Source organism: Anabrus simplex, chromosome 1 (genome assembly GCF_040414725.1).
Source record: "Anabrus simplex isolate iqAnaSimp1 chromosome 1, ASM4041472v1, whole genome shotgun sequence".
Taxonomy (NCBI): domain Eukaryota; kingdom Metazoa; phylum Arthropoda; class Insecta; order Orthoptera; family Tettigoniidae; genus Anabrus; species Anabrus simplex.
Window position 1 is genome coordinate 1,420,070,611 of NC_090265.1, and position 27,001 is coordinate 1,420,097,611.

General features: G+C 39.1%; 1 protein-coding gene across 1 annotated transcript in view; it reads right to left on the minus strand.

Annotated features, from left to right (window-relative positions):
• Nucleotides 1-27,001, minus strand: part of Psn (presenilin) — a 179,264-nt gene that overhangs the window by 36,573 nt on the left and 115,690 nt on the right. The window contains exon 9 of the mRNA XM_067137878.2: nt 7,262-7,374. Coding sequence (XP_066993979.1) covers nt 7,262-7,374 — 113 coding nt within the window. The remainder of the gene's footprint in view (nt 1-7,261; nt 7,375-27,001) is intronic.

Sequence of the window (27,001 nt, forward strand, 5' to 3'; positions counted from 1 at the left end):
AAAAATAAAAAATGTCACGAAGAATGAATGGATGGATGGACAGGAACCCAACAAAACAAAAACAAAACAAAAAAAACGAACAAAAACCAGTGGATCAGACTCAAAACAGATCGAAAATAACATTATTACCGACCAAGGAACCACTTATAAAGCAAAATGATGCTTGGTGTCTAAAGGGGTGCAAAATCCACGTCTAAGGCCCCACAGAATGGTACATGTCGCAAGTAAAATAGAACCATGGTATGTGTCATGTTGGGGGATTAATCAGAAGTAGCGAAGCTCACGGTGTTCCACAAAAGATGGTACTAATCACAAGTATTGTACTTCGTACAGGTAACGCAGACCTATGGTGTTTCGCACACAATGGCGCCACTTACAGCCAACGCAAACCGATGAGTTTCCTCACCTAGGTGTACTAGTCACAGGTGCCGGTCCCAAGGGCCCCGTGGTGTTCCTCATATAGTGAGTACTAATCACAGGCAACGCAGACCCACGGTGTCGCTCATATAGTGGTACAACTCACAGGCTACGCCCAGACCCGCGGTGTTGCCCACATGGGTACAACGCACGGGTACTGGAATCCACCCGGCCAGGATTTTTACTGCAACGAATCACAAACCTATTTCGTACCAAGTTAGTGATACTACTCGCAAGTACATGCAACCCATGGTGTTCCCCACATGATGGTACGAATCAAAATTAGTTTCATGGTTCTAATTCAGTCAGCCCTTGGTCGCCCCATTTAGTCGCCTCTTACGACAGGCAGGGGATACCGCGGGTGTATTCTACATGTGCGTCCCCCACCCGCAGGGGTTTCAAACCTGAGGAAGACTGTCATCTAACTGAAAATGTTGACAGCATCAATATTTTGCAAAATTATCCTTGGTCCTTCACGGGCATTTCTGAGCACCAAAAGGATGACAGTGAGTGAAAGGAAAGGAGTCGCTGAAGGGTCTCTTCGAGACAAGTCATTTAATATCAAACGTGGGTTGCTACTTCATCGCAGCCGTAAAAATGGTAAAGATAAAATTTACGTTCCTCTCAAATTAAGGTCCATGATGCTCCTCTATAATCATGATTCCTACCTGGGTGCTCATCTAGGTCAATATAAAACCCTGCATCATATCTTTCATGATTTCTTTTGACCTAACCTCAAAAGGGAAGTGTTAGAGTACTGAAAAGTTGCGACGTTTGTCAACGCTGTATACCCGCACAATCTTCCCAATTTGGACTCCATTCTGCTGAAGTTACATTGTGCCCAGAAAAAAAAATGAAATGGCGTATGGCTTTTAGTGCCGGGAGTGTCCGAGGACAAGTTTGGCTCGCCAGGTGCAGGTCTTTTGATTTGACGTCCGTAGGCGACCTGCACGTCGCGATGAGGATGAAATGATGATGAAGACGACACATACACCCAGCCCCAGTGCCAGCGAAATTAACCAATTGAGGTTAAAATTCCCGACCCTGCCGGGAATCGAACCCGGGACCCCTGTGGCCAAAGGCCAGCACGCTAACCCCTTAGCCATGGAGTCGGACCGTGCCCAGGACAAAAGCTGTTTATTGATTATTTTGGTCCTCTCAAGAAATCCAAGAATGACAATGTTGGAATCCTATCCATCGTAGATACATTTTCTAAATTTGTATGGTTATTCCCAGTCTGTAAAATTAAATCGAACAACGCCGTTCACTTCTTATCTCGGCATATTTTTGGAGTTTATGGCCCCCCCCAAAAGTCCTAGTCACTGACAATGCGTCCACATTCAGCTCCCGTAAATTTCGCAATCTATGTTTTGGATGGGGAGTGAAGCATGTTTCCCTGAGCCCCCACTACCCCAAGCCTTCTCACGTCGAAAGATTTCATCGAAACCTCAAAGCCGGTTTAAGTGCTTTTCACAGCGCTGATCAGCACAGCTGGGTCGATAATTTGGATTTTTTTTGTTCTAGTCTTCAACAGTGGTGTGCATGAGTCGCACCGGCATACCCCTGCTGATCTATTTTTAGGAAGGAGTGTCGCTGACCCGCTCCAGCTGAAGTGGGACATTGGGTATCTGTCTGAGCCGTCCAGAAACAGGAGCATAGAGGAAAAATGGAAGAAAGCTTTGGAGCACTTGGTCAGAACCCGAGACCGAGTGGCAAAGAAATTCAACCGGGGGAGGGAAAAGGGTCACCCTGAAAGTTGGAGATCTGGTAGTTGTGAAAATGTTCCCAATAAGCTCGACAACCGACCAAATCACCGCCAAACTGTGCCATAAATGGTCCAGCCCCAAACGAATAGTAAGCTTCCTAGGATCTGTGACGGTCGAATTGGAGGATCTCACCAGTACGAGATTCTCAAAAGCTCACGTGTCACTACTAAAGGCATATCATATGAGGAACATGTAAACCTTGTATGTTTCCTACATCATTAGTGCTGATGCATGTTTATTTTACTTGTTATGCCATTGCCTGTGTTCTTAAGTCTTCTTTCTTTCAGGGAAAATTATGATGAACTAAATGGAAGAAAGGAATATGGGTATTACTCGGTGGAGATGGGCGAAATGAATTCCAAATCCTTTAAATACTTGGCGAGATTATACATGATTACACTGTTTTCCTTGGATGCCCGACTTCAAATTCCTGGAAATATTAAACAGATTGTTTGAAAGAATAGACTGACTGATTCAGCGTAATGTTCTCAAGGCAGTACAGACCTCAAAAGAGGCGGACTATTCTTTGAACTGTGTTTATTGTAACTGGTCTGTGTAATTGTATATGTCTGTGTTCATCTATAGGGATAGTTAGATTTAAGCTCTTAGTATGTAGTTAGTGTGCGCACTTTTTAGCCTTAAGTTTTGACCTCGCTTTAAAATGTGTCCCCTTGTCTGATCAACAAGTAAGGACACATTTTAAAAAAGGTGCGGTGGGATGATATGCCACACTCAAATGGCACGCTCATAAGTATGATGTTTCTTATAGGTAAAGGAACTCTTACGGACTCAATTCAAATGACTTAAGTACTTCTGCCGATGTACTAGAGAGGGCAGCATCCTCGTTTGCAAAGACGGAAGGTCGTTGCTTTTACGAGACGAGAGTGTTCTCTTAATTGCACTTCTTTGCCTCCTTTTTTTTTTTTTTGTGATGCTTTAACCATGGAGCCCTCGCCGATAGAAGTAGCCTTCCTGTGCTTTAAATGACTTTTTAACTTATTCAATTACCAGCTCATATTTGCACCCTACTTATTGTCTTGACCTTTTAATATTGCAGGTTCGTGCAAACTTTGTTTTAACTTTTATATTACGAAGTTGTCCCAGTATTCTTCAGTTTTAACCATAGCTGATTGATATATACCCTTCAGCTCTGCTGTATGAACAAATGTGTGCGTGTTGATGTGTTGTGATTATCAAGTGTTGGTAACTGGGTCTCGATCTTGTTCTATTAATGTGCACTGCGTGCTCTGATATTTCGCCGGCTATTGTATGAATGCCCTCCATCTCGATTTGAACTTCATTCATGTCGTACGGAGCGCCTGTGGTAATGAGTTTATGTATGGGATTCCTACGATTTCATTGTTAAATTATTTGTGTGGTGCTCGCTGCTACTTGATTTACACGAGGCCTGATTAGTGACCAGGTGAGTCACGGTGCATGAATTAATTTAGACTTTATAATTGGAGCGGCCACTCATATTGTTGGTTGTTACCGGCGTGTGTGTGAATGCTGGGATGTGTGTTGATGAGTGAGGAGGGCGAAAAGACGATATATCAGCCAGCTCATTTTTTAAATTTTTAATCTTGTTTCAGTACCTCATGTTTATTCTTAGTACGAGATTATTTATTTTTGCCATGTGCCCGCCTTGGGTTTTATTTGCCCAAGGGGCCGCCATGTTTACCTTTCGTAGTTTTAGTTACGAGCATGCCTGTGATTCTCTTTGATTTATCTTTGTTGCTGTGGTTCAGAGATGTTGATCTCTGTCCCATGCTGATACCTTCATTCTTTTAGTTTTCTTGTCGGTTTTGTACTCCATGACGCACGTGGGAATGAATGAGCCATGTCCATTGTTGTGTTGAGAATGAGATGTACACATTCCTACGCCAAAAAAAAAAAAAGTCTCGTGAAAGAACGACCGAGTTAGGCCGTGTTAATAGTAACAGTATTGGTGAAAATGTAATATGGCTGAATATAAGACATGGAGATTGTCACATTTTTCCTTATTATTCTTTGAGTGTAATAATGTTCAGCTCCTACAACGATGTTGTAATAACCACTGAAGAAGGTATGTTCACGCTGAAATTCTTTCCCCTTTTTAATAACTGGCTTCAATTTTCTTGTTTGTTTTCATCCTATTTTAATTTATAATAAACCCTTATTTAAATTTTATTGGCATTTCATTGGTTGTGTGTTTGAGTCATATCCTTTATTGATTGATGATTAAAACCGTTTCCAGTTCAGGGCTGAGTCAATCGCCTTTCCCAGTTACGATTCTCGAATTATCCGACGTATGTGTTTAACGCGTATCATATGCGTCGCATGATAAAGAAGTATTAAAATTTACCTAGATAACAAATGACATTTACAATAAAATACAAAAGTTGAAAACTAGAAAAGCGGCTGGATTTTTTGGGATATACTAAACAGAATGGGTTGGGATGTAGTACCATATCTGAAGCACTTATTTGATTATTGTTTACAAGAAGGAGCTATACCAAATGAATGGAGAGTTGGTATGGTAGCCCCTGTGTACAAAGGAAAGGGTGATAGACATAAAGCTGAAAATTACACGCGTCAGCTTGACACGCACTGCATGTAAGCTTTGGGAAAACATTCTTTCTGATTATATTAGACATGTTTGCAAAATTAATAATTGGTTCAATAGTAGGCAGTTCAGGTTTAGGAAAGGTTATTCCTCTAAAGCTCAACTTGTAGGATCCCAGCAAGATATAGCAGATATCTTGGACTCAGGTCAAACGGACGGTATCGCAATTGACCTGTCTAAAGCATTTGATAGAGTGGATCATGGGAGACTACTGGCAAAAATGAGTGCAACTGGATTAGACAAAAGAGGGACTGAATGGGTTGCTTTATTTCTAGTAAATACGAGGGGCGCACTATATATATTTTTTTACAGTTTATTTTTTCTATGTGTGAGTATGGTTCACATTTCACTTTTGAAGGTAGTAATGTGCAACTAGTGTCTTGTTCCACCGTCTGGTAGCAGGACACACACAGGGGCCAACGATTACACTCGTCATTGCCACATTTCATAACAACACTGTCAGCGTAGGAGCAGTCAACATGGAAAGCAACAGTCAGGGACAGTGCTACACGACTTGGTTCCTATGGAAAGAAGGTGTGACCACTGCGTGGAAGGTTGTAAAACAGGGCGCACATCAGTGAGCAAGGGAACCAGTTCTGGAAGGAATGTGACAGTGTCAACACCAACCTTCATTGACCGGGTCGAACAGGCCATCCAAGGAAACAAATGCATCACATAGAGCAAAATCCATCATCTGTAACCAATCATTTGATACTCATTTATTGAACTGAGGTTAATTTTCCAGAGAAAAAATCACTGGATATATTATAGATATTCCTTGCTATTTTAAGTTATGTGCTTTTTTTTGGTTCAGTCTATCCATTAAGAGTTTTGATATCCCAAATGGTGTCAAAGCATCTATCTGAATATCATATATTATGACCAGTTTCATGAAATCTTCGGTGATATAACAACCCCTATGACCTGTCCAACTCATTTATGGGATTGAGGTTCATTTTTAAATAAACTGCTAGATTGTATCATATAGCAAAATGCAGGGAAGTACCAACAAAGAATTTAGTCTTGTACCTCTGTCTGAGGTTTGACCATATTCCTTGCTATTCTAAGTCCCATGCCTTTCATGTGTCCAGTCTATTCCTTAAGATCTTTGGTATAAAAATGGCGTGAACACATAAAATCCCACTGTTGTAACTACAAAGACGCACACACGCGATGCTGTGAATTGCGTTCACTATTTTATTTACAAACTATATACACATTATACACTACATCAATGAACCACCTTTTCAAACAAAACACTTCTATGAATAATAATAATAATAATAATAATAATAATAATAATAATAATAATAATAATAATAATAATAATAATAAGAAGAAGAAGAAGAAGAAGAAGAAGAAGAAGAAGACTGCTACATCACCATGTCAACCAAATAGCAACTCAACAAAATCACAACATAAGTTCACTCACTCGGCTAATGACTTCCACTACAAGTCTTGCAAACAACTCAACTCCAACTCCCAAGGCTGCCTCTTTATATTCATTGCCTGGCCAGGCTTCCAGAAAAGTATGACACACCATGTTTTCTCGTAATTTCTTGAGTTTCCAATAATCTATTTATAATGAATGGAATTTTCTATACAAATCTAGTGACAAGATGCGTTGTTCTGGACTATTACCGTGTGATTAACAACATTACACTGGATTTATACATCATATTTACTGGTAATAATAAATTATATACTATTAATTACATGTTCTTACATTAAATAAGCTCATATTAATATACATGCAGCAGAAGTGTCGTGACATAACCTCACATTTTGTTACGGCCGTGATTTAGACCAAATAAAGTCTGTACTTTACTACGTAAATAATAATAATAATAATAATAATAATAATAATAATAATAATAATAATAATAAAGCTTGATATTTTCATTATTTACCCATGGGTTAGAGAATTGTTTCCAAGTTATTATTTTTTTTTTTTTTGCTAGGGGCTTTACGTCGCACCGACAAAGATAGGTCTTATGGCGACGATGGGATAGGAAAGGCCTAGGAGTTGGGAAGGAAGCGGCCGTGGCCTTAATTAAGGTACAGCCCCAGCATTTGCCTGGTGTGAAAATGGGAAACCACGGAAAACCATTTTCAGGGCTGCCGATAGTGGGATTCGAACCTACTATCTCCCGGATGCAAGCTCACAGCCGCGCGCCTCTACACGCACGGCCAACTCGCCCGGTGTTTCCAAGTTATACTAGTCCATTACACTTGCATCACCATATATATCACATATGACTAATTTTATTTTAACTACGATTTAACTGCCTCTAAGACCCATCCCAGTGCCGCACAAGCCTTGGTGCAAATTTTACTACTGATTAGCGGAGGCGTGTAGATTTGTTTAACGAACAAACAAACTTTGATTTTATAGATTAGATATAAAAGTATGAAAGACTGTATAAAGATTGCAGAGTTATATCTAACATCAATAAATTATGCTTTAACTTACAATCAGGATTGCAACAAAGCAGGCCAAAGTAGTATTCCAGTCCCCGTATGAAGATGCTTTTCCAACCAGAACACTGTAGAATATGAAGTCACCCAGACCTAACTTAACTCCACCTAGAAAGGAAGTAAATTCACATAAATCAAGGACAAAGGTTTTATTACAATAATATCTTAATGTATGAACATAATCCACTAATAACAGATCTCTAGTTTTCTATGTCTCTTTTTTTTTCTTTTTTAATTCCACTGAAGACAACACTGAATACAGAGTAATTTCAAACCTATATCACTACAGGAGAGATGATAAACCGCATTACAATGAATTTACTCTGAGGATAAACAATTTACAAAGGTTATAAATATTGGGTAGACTCAAAAGTTCATTTGCTGGTATCATAAGTTCCCTCAAGAAATGCCTGACGACACTTTATTCACTGTACAGCTACATTATGGATGTTGCAAAAACACTGTTGTACCATAGGGTAAAAAGCCAGACCCGCTGTGGGTAAATCAATTCATTAATTCATGCTTGTGACTGTTCTTGGCCAAAAGTATGGAGTTGTCGTCCTTTAGGAGAATGAACGATAAAAGGGAACATCTTCAGTATCGTATGTTCTATTACTGTAAGATTAAAACCACCTTAACAAGAATAAATTTGTGCAGTGTAAGGAGAAGACTTAGCTGTTCTCAAACACATACAGCAGCCGAGCTGTACCGAAATGTGTTAACATTTGTTGGTTTTGAAACACATCTGTTTAATTATATGCAACTTCAAATGTGATTTATGAGTATGACTGACTGACTTTTCTTGGCTCTTTCTTGTAATTTACAGCTCTTGTTATGTTAGTTATTTTAAAATGCAATCTTCATAACAAAGATAACAACAGGCACTAACCCCAGTCTGGATAAATTTGTACTTTAAAAAAAATATATATATATGTTCCTGGCATCGACCTCTGTAGATCTTTTGCCACTACTTGCACCATATGACATGAACCCGCGTGTAATTGTAATTGCGGAAGTGTAGAGTGTTGAATGTGAGGAAAGAACGTTAAGGATGACACAAACACCCAGTCCCCAGGCCAGGGATATAAATCATTTACAATTAAAAACCCCTGACCCGACCGGGAATCGAACCCGGGGCTGCCGGGTGACAGGCGGACGTATTGCCCCCTACATCGCGGGGCCAGACAAGTTGTACCTAAAATAATACAACATCCAATTGCAGTGAGTGTGATAGCACATACTGCTAGCCTGATGTTAAACAACAGAGTTGCTCCAATTGTGCTTAAAACTTTAATAATGACATCTGGAACTTTTAATACCAATCTAATGGTCCGTTATTGGACATTATAAAATTTTCCAGCTAACTCATTCTTGGTTGCCTGCGTTTCGCCCTCGTGTGCTAAGTTAGGCTCGTCAGTTGGGACTTAGCACACCACCCATTCGGGACAAATATTTTAGGTTCCCTATGGGAATCAACATCTACATCATTTGATGGCCAGGCAGGCATCAATTTTTGAAAATGAGACATAGCTCTCATAGTGCATTGGCACTGCTGGTGGCTTCAAGTAGCCTATGCAGTGGCCTCCACGGTATGCACTAGCCTTGCGTCTTGGGTGGTGTGCTAAGTCCCAACTGACGAGCCTAACTTAGCACACGAGGGCGAAACGCAGGCAACCAAGAATGAGTTAGCTGGAAAATTTTATAATGTCCAATAACGGACCATTAGATTGGTATTATAAATTTACTCATTCGGGACAAATATTTTAGGTTCCCTATGGGAATCAACATCTACATCATTTGATGGCCAGGCAGGCATCAATTTTTGAAAATGAGACATAGCTCTCATAGTGCATTGGCACTGCTGGTGGCTTCAAGTAGCCTATGCAGTGGCCTCCACGGTATGCACTAGCCTTGCGTCTTGGGTGGTGTGCTAAGTCCCAACTGACGAGCCTAACTTAGCACACGAGGGCGAAACGCAGGCAACCAAGAATGAGTTAGCTGGAAAATTTTATAATGTCCAATAACGGACCATTAGATTGGTATTATAAATTTACTCATTCGGGACAAATATTTTAGGTTCCCTATGGGAATCAACATCTACATCATCTGGAACTTTTCTCGACATAAATATCGTCAATGGCATTCTCTATACAGCTCAGCATGCAAATCATCTGCATACACAGAGTTTTTAGATGTCAGTAAAGCCTTTGAGAGCACTGGGCATGATCATCGAACTACGACCATTCAGCATTCTCGCCTGCCTGAGTCTTTCGTTTTCTACTACTAAAATTAGGTACTTATTTACAGAAAATTAAACAAAGATATGAACACAAGAGGGCCACACTGAAGAAATAAATGTGGTGTGATGCAAGGAGATCCATTATCATGTTTTTAAACTGGAGTATTAACAACATAATTAATGACATAACTGACGAGAAAGTTATGGGAGCTTATGATTTCAAAATAACGTTTGATAACTCCATAAATAACCATACACTGCTGTAAAATAAGAGAGCTCTGTAAAAAAAACAAATCAACAAAAAACAACAACTTTATGGCAGTGGTTTACCTGAACTAAGTGTAGACTATTACTAAAACACATTTATCTCCTAAGTTACAGATATGGTCAAGTCCATTCAATCTGTCCAGTTTCTTTCCAAGTAACTTTAGGTGTTAAGATGTGTAATTTTTATAATAGAACCAAGATGTATTACACTGACTTAAGAGTACGGTAATTTGCCTGCTTTTTAAGTTACCAGCCTAATTTAATTACAAGTACAAAGAGTTTGTTACAAGTTTATTCTTTTATCATCAATCAAGTTTAAATTGTTTTCTTTGTAAATATAATCCTATTGCTATTGTATTTTCATTGTTTTGCAGTGTGTCCTAGAAAGAAAGCATACTAAAACGAACATTTGCAATCATGATGAAGATGATGATGATGATGATGATGATGATGATGATGATGATGATGATGATGATGATAATAATAATAATAATATGTCAGACCCTCACAAACACAAAAACTAAGGTGACATTTTTTGGGGAAACTGCCGACCGTTTTGAAGTACACACAGATGTCGTCAAGGAGATGGACTCTCTTCTCTTCTGTTAACTTGGTTTTAGATTAAATCACCAGAGAGTGGGAAAAGGATATCACAGGCATAACCATCGGGACTGGTGGGAATAAAATCAAAGTGAAACACTTGGCTTTTGCAGATGACCTAGCTACCATCACTAAGAACAAGGAGGAAACTACGTATGCTATTGAGACATTACAAAGAATAGGATCACAGCAGACCTTCACATATTATTCGAGAAAACCAAGTATATGCAGAATTTTTGGCTGAAGTGCAAGAAAAATAAAACTGAAATGGCATATCGGACAATTTCATAGCTATCTTTTTTTTAAAATACTTTGGAGAAATAATTCTTCCTTCAGGATTAGACAGACTGGCCGTACAAAAAGAGCCTAAAAAATAATTAAGAAAAAAGCACTGAAGGGAGTAAAATGTCAAATTTTCATTTTTGATACCTACTATTGCTTAGACCATCATCTACACACTGATGAATTTAAACGCCCTCTGACAATGATCACTGCTGAAACATGAGGTTTATTTAATACTAAAAAAGTCCGGCTTCATGGCTAAATGGTTAGCATGCTGGCCTTTGGTCACAGGGGTCCCGGGTTCAATTCCCGGCAGGTTCGGGAATTTTAACCACAATTGGTTAATTCCCCTGGCACGGTGACTGGATGTACGTGTCGTCTTCCATCATCATTTCATCCTCATCATGACGCACAGGTCGCGCACGGGCGTCAAATAAAAAAGACCTGCATCTGGCGTGCCGAAGTCCTTGGACACATCCCGGCACTAAAAGCCATACGCCATTTCATTTCAATACCTAAAGAACGGACCACTTTTCGCACCATAAGCGAGGGTCACACACTTGCTCGTGCTCGTAGCATTCCAGCGCAACATACAGAACCTTTTCTCACATAGGCATTAGTCCGCACAGCCGAGTTTCCCCCCTTCCCCCGTCTCGAAGGGATACACACAATGGTACTAACCACAGGCAACACCCAGACTCGTCGTGTTCCTCACATAAGGGTACTACTCGCTGATAATGTAGATTCGTGGTGTTCCTAACACGGTGGTACTAAAAGTAATGTCGACCCATGGTGTCCCTCATGTAATGGTACTAATCACACAGTCTCATGGTTCCAATTTCATCATCCCTTGGTCGCCCCTTTTAGTCACCTCTTATGACAGTCAGGGGATACTGTGATTATGTTCTTTGTCTGCGTCCCTCACCCACAGCGAGTGGTGGTAGAAGGCACTTCCCACTTGTATCCTACTAATTTCCATATCTTAAGACTTCCATTTTCTGTTAAATCACTTCCCAAGTATTTGAAGCGATCTTCTATTTAGTTCCTCATCTCCTATTCTGATAGCTTAATTTCCTTTTTCCTCCCTCTACTCATCACCAATGTCTTCTCCACGTTGGCCCTCCCCACTGTTCAATCCTTCTATTCAGTAGATTCAGCTATTCTTGTACCCCCTCCTCATCTTCTCTCCAGATCACATCATAATCCACAAACATCATTACATTCTTTCCACTCTATAATCTTTCCTTGCTGTCTTTATGGTGTCATTCATCATCATTATGAACACTAAAGGTGACAGCAAACTTCCTTGTTTTAACCCACTGTCAATTCCAAACCATTCTGAGCCCAAGTTCAACATCAGAGTAGCTTCGCAGACCAGTTCCAAGTTACTAGCGGTGTCAAGCAAGGGTGTGTTATGGCTCCTACACTCTTTGCATTATACTCTCCCACCAAGATGAATGATGCACTTGAAAACATCAATGGTAAGACTGTTTTGATATGAAAAAAAAAACCATATTTAATACCTCTCTCCTTAGAGAAAAGCATAAAGTCCACCAAGTACAGTAAAACCTCGTTAATTCATCCTTGGGATGCAAAGATTGACTCTGAATTATGTGATTTTGAATTAACTGTCAACTCGTAATTCAGAAATGCCAACCCTTGCGGCATCACAAAATATTCTAAGACCCATTACTGCATGCAATTAATGTTGATTCACAGTTTAAACTTTTCAAATGCCAAGAAGGAAAAAAACAACCCTATTTTCAAAATGTATCCAACAAGGTGCATTTACGGTATTCAAATAATGCACTTGGATAACTCATTGGCAAACATAAGCTCAAAGAACGAAAGGGAAAAAAAACATGATTCAAGGACAAGGAGAAATCTATACTGGCTCCCCTGTGCAAGTGCGTTATTCACTGGATTAGATAGATGATTAGATAAATATCTTTATTGGTGCAGTTAAGGCCATTGAGCCTTCTCTTACACTAAGCCAATTACTATACATTAGACCCATAATTAATACTAGATAAAACACAATTTAAACACAATCAAAATATAACTGAAATAAAATTCCACACCAGTGAGACATATATACGACTACAATAATAATAATAATAATAATAATAATAATAATAATAATAATAATAATAATAATAATAATAATAATAATAATAATAATAATAATAATAATAATAATAATAATAATAATAACAACAACAACAACAACAACAACAACAACAATAATAATAATAATAATAATAATAATAATAATAATAATAATAATAATAATAATAATAATAATAATAGGCCTAATAATAGTAACAATAATAATAATAATATTTTTTTTATTTTTTGAAGGAACTGTGGAAAATCTTCAAAAGACTCTTGTAAAGGGTCTGCACTCCACAAGTGTGTGGGATTCTTACCCACTAAAAACCACACACCCTTTTCCCACGATGTGTATCATCACCCCGGAACCGCTCTCACATTACTTCAGGGTGATATTGTGCTTACTTTGTCTTTCAGACTTCCTCTTTCTTCATTTCTCCTTTACGAACAACTGTACGCTTCCAAATCCTTCTTCTTCTGATGAAGGACATCCTCCACATACACTGTCACGCGATCCTATGATTCCTGGTTTCGTAGCATCTCAGAAATAATATTATCTTCTGCCAATTCTCCTAGTTCAGTTTCCACACATCTTCTCTGTATCATCCAATGGCCGCACACAAAGAAGGTGTGAAATACGTCATCGATGTCATCACAGTATATGCATGCTGCGTCACTCGCTCTACCCACTCTATGCAGGAATTTCCAAAAATATCCATGTTATGTTAGAAGCTGCATGAGGTAATAGTTTACTTCACCATGAACTCTTTCAACCCAGATATACAAGCGTGGTATCAGTCGCTTGGTCCATTTACCCCGAGGGTCACTTTCACATCTGAGTTGTCATCGCCTCATCCGTTGACTGAAGACAAGCTTCTTTGCACATTTCTTTCCCAGCTCTCCTTGGGTACGCCAGATTTCTTGTCACTCCAATGCAAGTAGGTCTATTGGGGCTATGGCTGCCACTGTGAGGATTGCAGGTTCAGAAACCGTGCAGTATGCACATGCAATACGTAAAGCTGCTCTCCGTTGTATGGCAGTTATCCTTCTCCAATACCAAGCAAATCTAAAGGATTCAGCCCAGATTTCAGAGCCATACAGGAGCACTGAATAAACCGTTGACATGAGAAGACATCGTTTACTGGATTTCCGACCTTTAATATTTCCCATCAGTCTACTAAGTGCAGTCATGTATTTTACTGCCTTATCTGTCGCTCTCTGAATATGATTCCAAAATGTTAGCTCAGAGTCAAGTGTCACTCCTAAATATTTTGTGCTCACAGATGCTTTAATCACTAACTCTTCAACAGTCATTGGCACAAAGAGTCTCAATCCTTTTCCTTGTCAGAAGAACTATCTCCGTTTTGTGTTCGGCTAGTGTTACACTGTGACACATCATCCATTCTTTTATGCGCCGCATCACCAGGTTCAGTTTGATTTGAGCCATTTCAACATTATGAGCCACTATCAAGGCAGCCACATCATCAGCGTAGGCCACAAGCTTCGTGTCCTCTGGCATCTCCAAACGTAAAAAGCCATCATATATTATGTTCCAAAGATCTGGACCAAGGATCGATCCCTGCACTGCACCAGCCGTCAGATGTTTTGTCTTTTGTCCATATTCCGTACTGTACCAGTAAATATAGCCCAACTTGATCAATTCTTTCTAAGTTAGCATGAAGTATTTCTCAGAACAATTCTAGGTAATTTATAGCTATGGCTTGCTACAGGAAGAAGGGTCCTATCTACAAGAAAATTTGAAAATTTAATGAAGAATAGAGTTCTATTCACAAAAATGCATGTTGATGTGCACATAACCTTACTATAGATATTTGCTGTCTTCAGCATTGCCTATCAGATGACCCATACTCCCAGGTCGCCATGCTAAATTGGACTGGAACATGTTCTGCAGGCTGCTTGCGTTACGATAAGATGAGACTGGAACACCCAGGTCGGCTTGACAAGGGATCGAACTCGAACCTTTGAAGTTATGGACGGTCTCCGACAATGTTGCGGGGTAATCACTCGTAACTTTACTCCTACGAGTGTCCACAATTGCACAGTCCCCCGACACATTTGTTTAACAGCACTGTTTAATTAATATTTTTGTGATATGCATTTGAACTCCAGAGATCCCTTGTAGACAGAATTTATAAGTTCATTAAAGATGAAGATGAGGATAGCATCGAGTTTGGAAAGAAATAAAGCATTCATGAATAGAAATAATGAAACTGAAAATTGTTCATGCACTAGGCACAGTTCGTGGTGGTTTTCCACTAAATAAGGTCGCACTTGACATTTAAATAAATGTATGACTGCTCAAGAGTTTATTAAAAGACACTGTTGTCAGTCATGCACTAATAACAAACACTTTGATGAATAAATAAGGTTAGCAATTATTGAGCACTGAAAGATGGGCGCACTTGACACAAAATAAAATATGCGACTGTGCAAGAGTTTATCAAAAGACACTGCTGTCAGTAACACACAAATAATAATACACTTCAAAGAAGAAATAATACACAGTTCAGAAAGTAGTTCAGTTTCACTTGAATATCGTTCACTTCACCTCATAAATTAAAAATAATAAAGTTAGCAAGTAAAGTTGTACCTTTTCAGAATGAACCACTTGTGTCGAAGCACACAAGTATACCTTTTATAATAGGTAATCACTTGCATTAATATTAGTGGGAAAGTTTGAACACTTTGATTTAATAATGAAATTATGCTGACTGAGATTGACTGGATTGACATGGTGAATGGCCCTCTACAGAGTTCTCTCAGAGCAACCACACTGAAAGCTTTAGATAGGGAAGAATGGCGGAGTATGGTTCATCGGCTAGAGGGCTGAATATTATGATAGTCACGACGCCTCAGTCATGAGGCAAAACAAAGAAGAAGAGAAGAAGAGATTTTAAAAGAATATCACAGTTAATAATATATTACAGTAGTGTCACATTGAAATTAATAATACTTGTTCAGAGACTAAGATCCACAATGGCAACGTGGTAATAAATTAAGTTTCACAATCACAAAAGTAGGCCACATCGAGAAGTTTCTACATGCGATAAGATTCAAAGTTCAACTCGACTGATATAATCCAAGTCCACTATAAAGACTTTGTATAATTTGAACTTCAACACACGCACAAATTCGAACTTCAACTTGACTGATAGAAAGTCCATTATAAAGACTTTGAACAATTTGAAGATAGACTTGCCCAGCACTTCGACGAACAGTAATGATGCAGCGTGGACAGTCAGAGTGGACTCCCAGCTGTGACTGACTGATTTGGGTCAAGTGAGCTCGCCTTTTATTCTGATTGGGCTCCTACGTCATCAGATAGCATGATATCTTTGAAGTTGATTATTTCGAGAATCCCTCAATGGTTTTGCTTGAGATTCACAATTGGAGACGTTTATGTGATCCTCTTCAAAATGACATCTCTCGAGTTGCTGAGATTATTATTATTATTATTATTATTATATATTTTATATATTTTGCGAACGAGCCCATTAGGACTACGCAAAGTACTTAGAGACAGGCATTTGCCTTTCTTTGTGCCCACACTTCCTTCATTCGTTTGCTGTGTGCTTCTTTTCTCTCGAGACCATGTTGTTCCAGTCTTCTTCTTGGTTTTTCCTCTTGGTCAACTTGCCACTTATGAACTTTGGTTCTGAAGATAACCCGGCTTTGGATATCTTCAGGTGTAATTCCTGCCAGTTTGAGATCTGTTTTAATTTCGCCAATCCACTTTATTGTGTCCGTTTTGGCTTTACTTCGGTTTTCATAAAATTCAACTATTTGCTTGGTAAGTCTATCTGGGTTCATCCTTTTTATATGTCCAAAGAATCTTAATCTGCGTTTTCTTTCTTTTTTTTTTTTTTTTTTGCTATGGGCTTTACGTCGCACCGACACAGATAGGTCTTATGGCGACGATGGGATAGGAAAGGCCTAGGAGTTGGAAGGAAGCGGCCGTGGCCTTAATTAAGGTACAGCCCCAGCATTTGCCTGGTGTGAAAATGGGAAACCACGGAAAACCATTTTCAGGGCTGCCGATAGTGGGATTCGAACCTACTATCTCCCGGATAATCTGCGTTTTCTGATGTCACTGTGAATGTTAGAAAATTGTTTGATTTCCTGTTTCCCTCTAAGGCGGTACTGTTCATCTACGAGTTTTGGGCCTAAAATTTTTCTAATGATCTTGCGTTCCTTTTTCTGAATATTTTCTAGATCAGTTTTCCTGTTCAGAATTAGTGTCTCTGATCCATAGAGGCATTCTGGTTTTATAACTGTATTATAGTGTCTTAGTTTTGCATGCTTGGAGAGACACTTTTTGTTATAGATATTTTGGGTGAGTCTATACGCAGTTTCCATTTTTTGGCATCTAACTTCATTGGCTTTTGTTTCCATTCCATTCTCCTGAATTATTTCACCGAGATATTTGAATTGCTGGACCTGTTTTATTTTGCCATATTTTGTCTCCATGAATTTAGGGGCTTCTTTGTTGCAGGTCATGTATTCAGTTTTTTCAAACGATATTTGGAGGCCGACTTTTTCCGCTGTTTCTTTCAGGAGTTCGATCTGGTTTATGGCTGTTGAAACGTCACGAGTTAAGATTGCCAGATCGTCCGCAAATGCCAGGCAGTCTACTGCTAATTTACCCCTACCAAGAGTGATTGGTTGGTCAATCTTGAGGACAGACTTCTGTTTGCGCCATTCCTGTATTACCTTTTCAAGGACACAGTTGAAGAGTATTATTATTATTATTATTATTATTATTATTATTATTATTACAGTTTTAAAAATTTTCACATTGAATATTCGCAAAGGGGGTGACGTTCTCTGGAATACACCAGGTCAGCCAGGCTACACATGGCGTCAGGCAGGTGGCCTATCTTGTTCCTGCAGCTATGTCACTCATTCAGCTGTGGCTGGCTCAAGCCGGCTCGCCTCGCTGAGCATAAACAAACCAAGTTCGCAGTGAATGTCTTGCGTGAAGATTAAATATAATTAATCGTCAAAAAATACAGCATGTACCACTCATAACTGCTACAGTATCATACAGCCGAGTGCGATCTTTGAAGTAATCTCTCATTATGCGCTTAAGATATTGTGGTAGCTTGAAGGTTTCCTCAAGAGCTACCAACATATCGCTCCACCTTGCCGAATTGAAAGCATTCTTCACGTCCAGGGTCAGAAGAAGAGTCAATTTACGGGAACGATGATTGCCCGTTTGTGCTCTTTTTGCTGTATTCACCACCTCCCACACTGCATCCAGCGTTGAGTTCCCTCTCCGAAATCCACGTTGGCGAACAGATAGGTCTGCTGCTAGTTGAACTGCTGAGGGGATTCTGGACTGCAGAAGTTTCTCCAGGCCTTTTCCAGCTGTGTCCAGCATACATAAAGGTCTATAACCACCAAGTTTTCCTTTGCTGATCAAAACCAATTGGGCCATTTTCCATCAGGGACTAAAAACACCCATTTGCAGAGTACATATTCAGCAACAGTTCTGGACAGAGTTCTGATATTATCTTTAGCACTTCTGCAGGTATACCATCTGGTCTTCTTGGAGTCTTCTTGTTTCTAAGAGAGCTAATAGCTCTATTAATCTCTTCTACTGTGAAGAGGGGTATATCATCCAGTTCTTTTTCATCGTCACAGTCAATCCTCTCTGGATGGTCTGGGAATAGTGTATCCACAATTTGTTTAATTGTTTGCGGATTCATGCTCGGGGTTGAAGAAGTCCCGAGTTTCTTCATTACAATCTTGTAACCTAGTCCCCATGGATCATCATCTACTTCTTTAGCCAATGCCCACCATTTATCGGCATTACTCTTTCTAACTGCGTTACGAGTTCCTTCTTCGTTGACTTGTACTCCGCTGTGAGTGAGGTATTCTCTACTGCCTCTTATCCTCTGAGCGCTGTGTCGAAGTCACAAACAATTCCTTCTCAGTTCAGCAATTTCTTTGGTCCACCAGTACGCTGGGCGCTTGCTATTTCGCGGTCTACTTCTGGACATTGAGACAATGCATGCTCGGTAAATTAGCTGCATGGTGAGTTCAACACATACACCAGCTGCTTCTTTCCCTCTATCACCAAAACATTTTTCTGTTATGTTCTCCATTCCATTCCGCATTACATCAATAAACTTTTCCTTGTAGATACCGGCTATGTTCCACCGTCCTGGCCTGTGCAAGATGTTTCTTACTTGAGGAGATTCCTAGAGCAGTCGAAAGATGATATATTGATGATCACTCCCTGTATAGTTCTCAATCACTTGCCATTCAGTAATCTTAGGTGAAATATCCTCCGAAGAGGTTACATCCGGTATTGTTCCCCGGCATCCTGGTCGTCAAAATGTTGGCACATTTCCAATGTTGTTGACCACCAAGCCCAATCTGGCTGCCATCTCCATCATACGCTGAACTCTGGAGTCTGTTTGTGGCATGCCCCATTCTGACACTTGAGCATTTACGTCACCAGCGACCACTAGTCTGTTATTCATTCTGCGTAATGCATCCTTAAGGCCATCAAGTTTCACCTGAAAGTTGGAAACAGATTCATTTGGCGTAAAATAACAGCTTACAATAGTGATTCCCCCAGTCTGTACCCAAACAAAACCATCTTCGCGTCCATGCTCTGTTACTGAAACTTTTCCTAGATCTGGTATCCAAATTGCAGCTGTTCCAAGGTTATCCACAAACCACCCTGGATGATCCCTCTCTTGATATGGTTTGCTAATAATAACGATGTCTGCTTCCATCTCATAAATCAGCTGTGTCATAAGCTGTTTGACTCCTGTACATGCTTGCTTGAAGGATTTGCATCATTTGCTGTGATTTTTGGCCTTTTCCAGAGCTTCACGAAATACTGTACATGCACCCCATCCAGGAACATGATTTTTTGTTTAGCTGCATTGACACCCTTGTCTATAAAAACCATGCATCATAGATTATTCTTCGTACAGTCTACTGCCTTGTGACCAGATTCTCCATACTTAAAACAGAGCTGACTTCTGTTGGGGCCTGTACAGTTTCTTACCAAGTGTCCATACGATAGACATTGAAAGCAGTGAGGTAACATGGTTCTAGCACGTACTCTGCAGCATAGCCATCCTATCTTAATTCTTCCAGCTTCCAGTAGTTTCTGAGCATCCTCATCTTTAGTTTCGAAGATGGCAAGTTTCTGTCCCCAGCTTTTTGGTTCTGTGACCGATATTTTCAGCTCTCCATGGAGATTACCGGAATCTCGTCTTACAGCTTCCTCCACATCTGCAGTGGTAGCGACACTATCCATGTCTCGAATCTCCAGTGTAGTTCGGGGGATTAAAGCCTTTACATCACTATCTCGTCCGAGGGCATGCCTGTTTCATTGGAATGTCTTCGTGCTTCCTACCCTCGCTCTTTTTCTTTGATAGAAACATTTCCCATTTTCCTTGGTCCTCCTCTGAGCCATTTGTCACTGGTGACGTCCTGGACAATTCCTTTTTCTCCGTGGTAGTTGGTCTCTGCTTTAGTTTTCTGTAGATTTCTTCGATGACAACCTGCATGTTGCTCCAGCCTCTAAAGGTTCTTCCAACTTCATGGGGCCATTTTTTATTTCTGTTTTCAGATTCTTAAGAGGAATAGCCATGATGTTCAACAGTGATCTTGCAGTCTCAAGATGCACCTCTTCTTCATACTGATTGTCCGTTATCTGCCGACTGATATCATCAAACAGATTTAGATCAATACTTCTACCGTTTCGGCCATTGTAGATGCTTTCCCTTGATACTCCAGGCAGCTCCACTGTATCACACTGAATCTCTGCTTCTGCCAACATGCCAATGAGGGAGTCTAGTTGGCCGTGACGTGAACCAAGGGGATGATGTTGTGAGTGAGCACTGGGAGTGCTTACACTAGAAAACGATAGTCTATCTACCGCAGTGTTACTTCTACGGGATTTTGATCTTTGGCAAGATGGCTGCTCACAACAAGATTATTTCACTGCAAACTTTTCGATATTTCACTCAATATTCTGTCGTTCCAATTGTAAATAGTAATAATAACAATAATAACAATAATAATAATAATAATAATAATAATAATAATAATAATAATAACAACAACAACTACAACAATAATAATAGCTAGTAATGATGTTGTATTAGCACTATCAATGAAGACGAGAAATGCAGTTCACTTGTATCCTGCTGTACCTCTTAACGCTCTTTTAAATGACACTGTAGTTGGTATTCCTCTGACGTCATCTGGTAAACAATTCCATTCTCATGTGGCAAAAACCAAGAATGAGCTGTTACATACGGCAGTTCGATGGTGAGGGATGACTAGCAGGTTGGACGTTTGAGCCCTAGTATGTCTGTCATGAACATTTGAGAAGTAATGGAAACGTAAAGAAAGGTAAGTTGGGGAAGATGTAGTAAGAATTCAATGGAGGAGAAACAAAGGATGATGGTTACGACGAACATGGAATCGCGACCATTCTAGTTTTTAGGAAAGAAGGCGACAAATGGTCATATTTTCTTAAAATGCATATATATATCACACATTTAATTTGAGAGCGCTGTAGCCTTAGGGAAAATTGCGGCCTCACATCACTGAAAACAACATCACAATAGTCAAAATGTGACATTAAAAGAGCTTCGATTAATTTCTTTTTAAGCTTTGTTGGAAATAGGTGTTTACACTTATATAAAGAATGTAAAGCTGAGTAAACCTTTTGACAGATATGTAAGACATGTGCAGTCCAAGTCATGCGTTCGTCCATGATAATGCCGAGATTCTTCACTTGTGATACAAAAGGAACTGGAATGCCCTGAAGGATTACTCTTGGCAACGAACGCCTAGTTATTCTCGTCATTTGAGTTTGATAGCCAAAAACGATTACTTGCGACTTTGTAGGGTTCAATTTCAGGCCTGCGCAGCAGAACAATCACTAACAGCCTGTAAGTCAATGTTTAGTAAGTCTACATTTTCCTGAAGGTCTCATGCTGTAGAGTCTGTGTAGAGTTGAAGATTGTCAGCGTACATATGGTATTTGCAGTGACTTAAATTTGATATGTCATTCACAAAGAGTGCAAAAAGAAGAGGACCTAGTACAGAGCCTTGAGGGACACCTCTGTTCAGGTGACGCCACGAGGAAACAATTCCATTATTACCTTTCACACATTGTTGACGTCCGTGAAGATAGGAATGCATCCAGACAATCGTATTCTGAGAAAAATGTAGAGCCTTCAGTTTTACAAGTAAAACGTCAATGTCTACACTGTCGAAAGCTTTACTGTAATCTAGTAGTACCAGAACTGAATCGTCCTCTGTCCCTTGCTTGTCTAACGTCCTCAGTCACTTTGAGTAGGGCTGTAGTTGTACTATGTCCTTGTCGGAAATGAGCCTGGAGACGATTAAGGATATTGTGTATTCGAAGGTACTCAGACATTTGTGTATGGACTACATATTCTGAGATTTTAGATAAAGCTGATAAAATACAGAATGGATGACAGTCTCCCTCGTTCTAAGATTTTTGACTTTTGGGAAGAGGTAGCACAATTGCCTTCTTCCAGAGAGTATAGAAGAGAGAAATTGATTATATGAGTTAAGTTTGATAATATACAATCAAGAATTAGTTTGACATGTCAGTCCCAACGTCACCAATTCCTTTTGCTTTCGTGCTTATTCTGAGGACTGCTTTCCAGACTTGGAGGGGAGTCACGTGACGGAAATAACGGGTGCCAGGAAATGTTCTCCGCAATGCCTGCATGCTGCTGGGTAAGGTAGCATGAGCAGTTCAGTTGGCAGTATGGTGTCACATCTGTTACCCTCGCTCGCTCGCCGACAGGCCAAGGTCAACAGGATAGCAGTACAGGAGAAGTCACACGTGTTAGCTGTGGGCTGTCAAAATTGTCAGTGTGTATTGCAGTGAGCGAACGTTCAGATAGATTATTGAAATAGTGTAACAGAATACAGGCGGTAATGTTCACTGCTGAAGAGAGAGTTTTTTTGGTGAAATACGTTTTTCGCGAAGGAGATCGGTTTACAGAAAATGTTAAAACTAAAATTTTAGGCACGGTTTCCTAATTCAAAGTGTCCAAACTGGGATACCGTTCAGGATTTGATAAGTAAATTTCATGTAACCGGCTGAGTCCACAATATACCGGCAAAAGCCGGCCTATGCTTTTAACAGACAAAAAACTTGATGAAATTTCCAATATAATGCTGCGAAGTCCAAGTAAATCAGTCCATTACGCAAGAAACTTTAGTGAAAGTCTTTGACAATATGTGTAGACGTGTTGAAGTCTGTCTTTGAACACAAGGACAACACTTCCAGCATCTGTTATGAATTGCTGTGATGAGTACAGAGTTTACTGTTTGTTGTTTGTTTTGATATAAGCGGCAGCAGGCGTGCTGCCTACTTAACTGCTGACGCAGCCTCGCACAGCAGCACGTAGGCACTGCGGAGAACATTTCCTGGCGCCCAGTAGTAATTCTCTTTGTCAAGGGTGGGGTGTGAAGCGTAATAGTTCATAAGTATCTGCTTGTTGTCAGGTAGTACTGCAGAGGAATTAGCAGTAAAGTACTCGTTTAGAGTCTCAAGACGTACTACTGTATGCATTTTGGCCTCTCTTGCGAATCATGTGACCCTACATTACATGTGATAAATATCATTCTTGATCCGTATTGATGATACTTGAATGGAATAATATCAATAAGTTAATTTATTGAATTTACCACCTAATCAATACAAAATGTCATACTTTAGTTGGTTTACTTTGGCATATTAATTAAAATGGTACATGTTTCGCCTTGAATTCAGGCATCATCAGCCATTATCTTAACTTAAAAATAGAAACAGGCATCTGATTTATATATACATGAAATAAAATTTTAAAACCTTGGAGAGATTAAAATTACAATTAACATATAGTAAAAGAATTAAAGTTAAGTTGGTTATAAAGATATTACAATGAGTCAGTAAAATTAGAATTGGTAAAAGTAATGGTGATATGACATTAGAAGGTTTCTATTATAATTAAAAAGAAAGAACAAAGCAACAGTTTGTCATAAACGAGTGATAGGATTGCTAAAAATTATGTTGGCCGACCAGCGGTTACAACGAAAATGACAACGGTGGTCGTATTTAATAAAAATGTAGCTTAAAATAATAGTGAAATACGGTCTTATGACCGTCAATACTTGTTGACTAGAGATAAATTGAAAGTCAATGGCATATGGTGATATGGTTCAGTTTAATAAGAATACGAAGTTGAATAACGATGTTTAAATAGGGCCTTTATGGACCATCTCAATTTGTTGCAAATACTGCAATGTTCTTAAGAATGTGTGGATGATTGACATTCGAGTCAATACAGAGATGTTACAGTTGAATCTGTAAAAGGAAACAAAAAAATGTGGTGTTAATTGAGTGAAAAATCGTAATTGAGTGTTAAAGTGGAGATTGTGTACACTTACCATTAGACTAAGAGAGGGTAGTTTGTTACGTTATTACGTTATTAACTGAACGTTATTGTCGATTGTCTGCTTCTTACTGCGAGTGTTGTAACAGTATGTTTGAGTTGGAGGTGGAACTGTTTGCGAAGGTGTGGCTATGGGCTTGTTTGTAGTGCTTGGAGGGGAGTTGCTATTGGCGGAAGAGAGAGGGTGAAGTGTGCTGCTGCGCGTGTTGTAACGGTGAGATGCCGTTGGAGGGAGCGAAAATACAGTGGGTGTGGCTAAGGGTCTATTGGTAGCATTTGAATTAGAGTAATGGCGGTGAGGGGAAGGGAGGGGATTGTGTTAGTTGTAGAGGAGTAGGGGGGCTTATTGATTTGAGGTTGAAAACTTTTAGGAATATATTGGTGAGGGGAATTGAATCTTGTAATAGACATAAAGTCTGTTCGTACAAGGGGCTTTTTTTATCAATGATATCGTTTAAGTTCTTATCTTTGTTGAAATGTTGGTCTAGGAATAAATTTTCATACTCAGTCATAAGTTTACTTTTGTTGACTCTTTTAAGGATATGAAGGTCTTGTTCTATTGTGGTAAATTTGTGTCCTGTGTCCCTCATGTGGTTGGCCATTGCTGAAAATTTGTTATGTCTTTGTGCATTATAATGTTCGGCGTATCTAGTGGAGAAGCTGCGGCCAGTTTGACCAACATAGGAAAAATTACATGTGGAGCATTTTAGTCTGTATATTCCTGATCCAGAGTAACTATTGTCTGTGATGTTAATAGAGTTATGATTAAAGAATAGATTACTATTAGTGTTTTTTGTTGTATAGGCTATTTCTACATCGTGCTTCATTAGTGAATTGGATATCGGATAAATACCATAGTTATTGAATGTGAATTTAGCGTATTTTGGTTTAACGGGTTTCAATGGGGTTAAATTTGTAGCTAATTTTAATTTGGTTTTATTGATGATTTTATCAATTATATCTGTATGAAATCCATTGAATTTAGCTATTTCTTTAATGAATTGTAATTCTTTCTTTAAATTACTGCGGGACATAGGGATTTTTAATGCCCTATATATTAGACTGTGATAAGTGGCTTTTTTATGTGAGTTAGAATCATTTTTTATGGTTGTTGGAGAAAAGGTGGGTTTTCTGTATATTTGGAAGTCAAACTTGTTTGATAATAGTTTGATAATCCATGGATTCAATGGATTTCATACAGATATAATTGATAAAATCATCAATAAAACCAAATTAAAATTAGCTACAAATTTAACTCCATTGAAACCCGTTAAACCAAAATACGCTAAATTCACATTCAATAACTATGGTATTTATCCGATATCCAATTCACTAATGAAGCACGATGTAAAAATAGCCTATACAACAAAAAACACTAATCGTAATCTATTCTTTAATCATAACTCTATTAACATCACAGACAATAGTTACTCTGGATCAGGAATATACAGACTAAAATGCTCCACATGTAATTCTTCCTATGTTGGTCAAACTGGCCGCAGCTTCTCCACTAGATACGCCGAACATTATAATGCACAAAGACATAACAAATTTTCAGCAATGGCCAACCACATGAGGGACACAGGACACAAATTTACCACTATAGAACAATACCTTCATATCCTTAAAAGAGTCAACATAAGTAAACTTATGACTGAGTATGAAAATTTATTCATTTTCCTAGACCAACATTTCAACAAAGATAAGAACTTAAACGATATCACTGATAAAAAAAGCCCCTTGTACGAACAGACTTTATGTCTATTACAAGATTCAATTCCCCTCACCAATATATTCCTACAAGTTTTCAACCTCAAATCAATAAGCCCCCCTACTCCTCTACAACTAACACAATCCCCTCCCTTCCCCTCACCGCAATTACCTCTAATTCAAATGCTACCAATAGACCCTTAGCCACACCCACTGTATTTTCGCTCCCTCCAACGGCATCTCACCGTTACAACACGCGCAGCAGCACACTTCACCCTCTCTCTTCCGCCAATAGCAACTCCCCTCCAAGCACTACAAACAAGCCCATAGTCACACCTTCGCAAACAGTTCCACCTCCAACTCAAACATACTGTTACAACACTCGCAGTAAGAAGCAGACAATCGACAATAACGTTCAGTTAATAACGTAATAACGTAACAAACTACCCTCTCTTAGTCTAATGGTAAGTGTACACAATCTCCACTTTAACACTCAATTACGATTTTTCACTCAATTAACACCACATTTTTTTGTTTCCTTTTACAGATTCAACTGTAACACCTCTGTATTGACTCGAATGTCAATCATCCACACATTCTTAAGAACATTGCAGTATTTGCAACAAATTGAGATGGTCCATAAAGGCCCTATTTAAACATCGTTATTCAACTTCGTATTCTTATTAAACTGAACCATATCACCATATGCCATTGACTTTCAATTTATCTCTAGTCAACAAGTATTGACGGTCATAAGACCGTATTTCACTATTATTTTAAGCTACATTTTTATTAAATATGACCACTGTTGTCATTTTCGTTGTAACCGCTGGTCGGCCAACATAATTTTTAGCAATCCTATCACTCGTTTATGACAAACTGTTGCTCTGTTCTTTCTTTTTAATTATAATAGAAACCTTCTAATGTCATATCACCATTACTTTTACCAATTCTAATTTTACTGACTCATTGTAATATCTTTATAACCAACTTAACTTTAATTCTTTTACTATATGTTAATTGTAATTTTAATCTCTCCAAGGTTTTTAAA